Genomic DNA, 5,284 nt, shown 5'->3' on the forward strand with positions numbered 1-5,284 from the left:
TGGATAAAAATACATTCATCCTGGTTATGCTTACAATGTCCATTATTTATACAAATAAAAATAATGTAACTAACTTGTTACGAAAACTTTTTAAAGGTTTAGGGAGCATCAATCCCTTCTAGTATATAAATACGCTTTCTTGTTTAGAAACTGAAGAAGTAAAATAACAATCACTCTTAAGCACAGAAAAGTAGCAGCTCGAACAATAGCACTAAAATAAAGGAATATATTTGGACAGTTCCTGCACTATGCTCAACACCCGGTGTTTAGCGCTTGGACTTCTTCTTCTGCTTCCTTCGCTGCTCTTCCTCGTCCTCCTCGTAGCTTGGGGAATAGAGCGGGGAGGTCGGGCTGTAGCCGGGGGTGGTGGGGCTGTACGTAGGACTGGTGGGGCTGTACTTGGGGCTGGAAGGGCTGTACGTCGGGGAGGTTGGCGAGTACTTGGGACTCGATGGACTGTATTGAGGACTGGAGGGACTGTACGTGGGCGAGGTCGGGGAGTACTTGGGTGAGGAGGGCGAGTAGTTGGGTGAGGTGGGGGAATATTTGGGGGAGGAAGGCGAGTAGGACGGGGAGGTGGGGGAATATGTGGGGCTCGTTGGGGAATACTTCGGAGAGCTGGGGGAATAGGAGGGTGAACCCGGAGAATAGGTCGGGCTGGTTGGGGAATAGTTGGGGCTGGTTGGGGAATACTTGGGAGAGGAAGGCGAGTAGGAGGGTGATGCTGGGGAGTATTGGGGTGAGCTGGGGGAATATGAAGGACTGGTAGGGGAGTAGGATGGAGATGTAGGGGAATATCCAGGTGAGGATGGGGAATAGTTGGGAGCATAGCTCGGGGATGTAGGGGAATATGAGGGGCTGGTAGGGGAGTATGAGGGGGACGTGGGTGAATAAGAGGGGCTGGTAGGAGAATAGGACGGGGAAGTTGGACTGTAACTTGGAGAGGTTGGGGAATATGAGGGACTTGTTGGGGAATAGGAGGGAGAGGTTGGGGAGTAGGAGGGTGATGTGGGAGAATAGGAAGGAGATGTAGGGGAATATGAAGGTGATGTCGGGGAGTAGGATGGTGAGGTTGGGGAGTAAGAAGGAGATGTGGGGCTGTATGATGGGGAGGTTGGGGAATAGGAGGGACTGGTCGGGGAGTATTGTGGGGAAGTCGGTGAGTACTGTGGGCTGGTTGGACTGTATGTGGGGGAAGTCGGGGAGTAGCCCGGAGACGCCGGCGTCATGCTTGGCGACGTGGGCTGATACGCCGGAGAGGATGGCGAGTAGGATGGCGAGAGAGCCGTAGCAGGGCTTGGGAAGTATGGGCTCATACCCCCTGGGGACCCCGGACTTCCAGGCTGAGGCGACCAAGCTGGAGAATACCCAGGTGACAAGCCTGTTGTCTCGCTGGCTGCTGCAGGAGAGAAAGCCGGTCCTCCTGGAGTCATGCCACTTCCTACACCAGGTGTCCAAGCACCATACGGTGACATGGATGGGGTCGCTCCTGAAGCCCATGGGGTCTGGGCTGGGGTCATACCAGACGATGGTGATGCAGCACCGAAGATGCCTCCACCCATCATCATGCCTGCTCCCGGCATAGGAATCTCCATTCCCATCTTGCACTTCTCGTCATCCAACACGAGATCGAACGAGCCAGAGCCGATCTTCGGCAGCTGTCCCAGCATGATGTTTTCAGACACGCCTCGAACGGGGTCAACCTCGGCACACGAAGCAGCCTCCATCAACACGTCAACAGACTCTTCGAAGGAGCACTTCATCAGGGCTCCAGTGTCTTGTCTGTTGATGCCGTGACGGGTGATAGCCATAAGATGGCCCTTGCTTGTCATAACATCACAAAGCAAAGCGAGATGACGGTAGTTCACGTACAGACCATAGAACATAAGCACAGCATTCATCTCCTTCTCAATACACTTTCGCACGGCCTCAATACCAAGGACCTCAAATACTTCCAAGATATCGTTGGAGGATGTTCTTACTGGATCGACATCACGTTCTGAGAGTACCTTCATGAGTGCAGTTCCGTCAGTTTCCAACAGCCATTCTGCAATTGCCTTAAACTCACCTTGATCATTTACAATGATTCGTTTCTTTTCATCAGTCTGAGGCAAGTGCATATACACTTTGGTGATAGCTTCAATGCCTTGGAGAGTCAAATCATTAAGCATGTTGGCTTCAATGCATCTCAAGAATGTGTCATCCTCCATTTTGTCCACCTGTTTATGGAAAAGGCATTTGTCAATAATTTTTTTTTTTTTCATAAAATTCAATTCATTTGTCTTATGTATGTATGGTTGTTAGACATTTAAAAGATAAAAATCTTGTAAATTACTGACCTGTTCCTCAGCATCATCAGCTAATTTATCATCACCAACAATAATACGGATACGGAGTACAAGCTTCTCAGCATTGTCGTCATTGAAGATGCAATTCAAGTCATCTCCAAAACCTGAATTGATCTTTTGGGAGATCTGTTCCATGGTCAATTTCTTATCTGGAACCAATATCACATACCAATGAGAAATATGAAATTAATATATAATTAAAACAAGTACTTAGGAACTGCAATTTTTCATGATAGTTTGTTTCTTCCTCACCATCATACTTTCACTGATCTCCCTTTTTTATATGCAAGCAAGCATGCCAATCCGTCCTAACTTTACCTGTCATTTTCTTGCGGTCAAGTTCAATACGTAGCAGCCATGGGGAAATTCTAGAGACATCAAAGTCAGGCATCTCATAATACACATTAACAAATTCTTGATCCTCTGTAATGCATGTGTTTTGTGGGTCTGGGTCATAGTAGATGGCAGTGTTGGATGTCACCTGAATATGAGATAATAAAGAAATAAGTAACTGTGGTTGCTTATTTACATAAATTAACATGCAACTTGTTATTCTGATATTTATTCCACTGATCTCTTAACTCTAAAAAGATATGCCATACAATACACACCTTGCGTAATGTTGTGTGTTCCAGTCGACAAAGGACATTTTTGGCTTTCTCAGCATCTCGGGCAGAAGCTCCCACCAAGAACACAGTGAGGGATGGAGCCTTAGGTTTTTTACTAATGTTGATAATTTCCTTCAGCCTGGGTACACCAAGGGTTACATTCTTGGAGGACACACCAGCAAAATGGAAAGTGTTCAGTGTCATCTGAGTGGCAGGTTCACCAAGGGACTGTGCAGCCAGTGCTCCGACCATCTCTCCAGGATTGGCCTGGTTGGAATTTAGAAAAAAAACAAAAACATTAGAAACCTCCCATTTCATATTTTTTCATCATTCATCAAAATAAAAATTCAAAGATGCTTAAGAGCAAATTATATACTTACAATTGCTTGATGAAATCTAGTCTCAATTTCACCAACAAGCCAGTTGAAGGATTCAGAGGTTAGTTTATATTCTTCTGCAACCTTCTTAGTGCACAGTGTTGATCGCACTAAGCACTGGAAAAGGAAGGTAGCGTTCTCGTTGGCCTGCAGACTGATACGATCTTCACCCGTCACAATGTTACACTTTGCCAACATTTCCCTCACACCTTCAACTACCCTTACTGGGTTTAAGTCAGTTGGTGTGCGCTTATTGATGTGGAAAATCTTCTGTACATTCCAAATCATTCTTTCCAAATTGCATGGCAACACCACCTGTAAAGAGATGTCAACATGATTAGTAACAATCAATAATCCTTACTTCAGCCATATGAACATAACACCAAGCAAGCAGTTTTTTTCATTATTTACACTGAACACCCACCTTTGTGTCTCCCTTAGGGAACACCTGCCGAAGACCAACTCTGTCTTCTTGGAGTTTTTGCCATTCTTCTTCAAGAACATTGATGGCAACTGGGGACCCAATTAGCTCACGGACAACCTCTTCGTTGAATAGTCGCCGCAAGTACCTTTCATTGGTCACATCAAATCTGTATTTGTCTTCAAAACGTCTGTTTGAGAGTTTAACTGTAGGCATCTTCTGGAATTCTACATATTCACCTGCCAGGCCGTCTTCACCATACCTCAGCTGAATCACCTGACTCACACTGTTTCTTACTGTTCCATCATAGTTGACCATCACGCTCTCCATAGCTTTTATCAAACGTCGCTGAATGTATCCTGTCTCAGCAGTCTTTACGGCAGTATCAATCAGACCCTCTCGACCACCCATAGCATGGAAGTAGAACTCTGATGGTGTCAGACCAGCAAGATATGAATTCTCCACGAAACCTCTGGATTCAGGACCATAATCATCCTTGATGAAATGTGGCAAGGTCCTTTTACGGAAACCAAACGGAATTCTTTTACCTTCAACGTTCTGTTGACCTACACAGGCAATAACCTGAGAAATATTAATGTTGGATCCCTTTGACCCTGACACTACCATAGCCTTTAGATTGTTGTATTCTGTGAGCGACTTCTTGGCCGATCCTCCAGTTTTGTCTCGAGCATCATTCAGAATCCTGTTTACTTGGTTCTCGAAAGTCTGCCTCAAAGTATTACCTGGAGTTGGCTCAAGCTCGTCATTATGGGCTTTGTGAATCACCTCTATTACATCTTCCTTGGCTTTGCGGATGGTGTCCTGAATAATTCTGTAGGTCGCAGGATCAGAAATGGTGTCTCCAATGCCAATGCTCATGCCCTCTAGAAGTAGCCAGTTGTTGATGACAGTCTGAATGTTACCATAGAATCTTCCTGCAATTTCATGTCCCAATTCCATCCAAGCAACGTGCAACATAGAACCAGATGAGGCTCCAAGGGTTTTCTTGCATAAAATACCCATCACTAGCTCTCCGTGCTCCACCAATACCTGAAATGATAAAATTTATTATTATAACTTTTCTTTTTACCAAATCAGTCAACATGTGTAATCAATTTCTATAAATATCAAATATCTAAAGATTACAAAAAAATTATAATGATCATATAAATCAGAACCAACTAACTATATTTCCCTTAAAACCAGAATTCTATCTTAACTCCCCATACACCATCAGTGCTTACCTTGGTGTCACCTGGGGATATCCACTTGTATGGTCCATCGTCCTCATCATCAGGGTGAGTTGAGTGAGTCTTGATTAGGTTTAGGTTTCCAGGAATGATGAGTGAAAAGAGCTGCTTGCCGGTCCACAGTGGTCGTGGTTTCAGGATTGCAGGCTGGGGCATGCGACCGTCCCAGATGGGCAAGAACATGAGCAAGTTCATCATCTCAGACTGTAAACAAGACACTCATTAGCAATGTTGAAATATTCTTATTGGCAAAATAAAACAAAGTCAATGTAGACTTATG

The 5,284-nt window shown here is 44.9% G+C and overlaps 1 protein-coding gene across 1 annotated transcript in view; it reads right to left on the reverse strand.

Annotated features, from left to right (window-relative positions):
* The window catches only part of LOC119593499 (DNA-directed RNA polymerase II subunit RPB1-like), a gene marked incomplete in the record, with an annotated part of 11,004 nt that overhangs the window by 207 nt on the left and 5,513 nt on the right, over positions 1 to 5,284 (reverse strand). Inside the window, 7 exon segments of the mRNA XM_037942449.1 lie at positions 1 to 2,219; positions 2,340 to 2,497; positions 2,667 to 2,829; positions 2,960 to 3,223; positions 3,337 to 3,648; positions 3,758 to 4,804; positions 4,999 to 5,208. Coding sequence (XP_037798377.1) covers positions 267 to 2,219; positions 2,340 to 2,497; positions 2,667 to 2,829; positions 2,960 to 3,223; positions 3,337 to 3,648; positions 3,758 to 4,804; positions 4,999 to 5,208 — 4,107 coding nt within the window.

The sequence above is a fragment of the Penaeus monodon genome, chromosome 32 (assembly GCF_015228065.2).
Source record: "Penaeus monodon isolate SGIC_2016 chromosome 32, NSTDA_Pmon_1, whole genome shotgun sequence".
Taxonomy (NCBI): Eukaryota; Metazoa; Arthropoda; class Malacostraca; order Decapoda; family Penaeidae; genus Penaeus; species Penaeus monodon.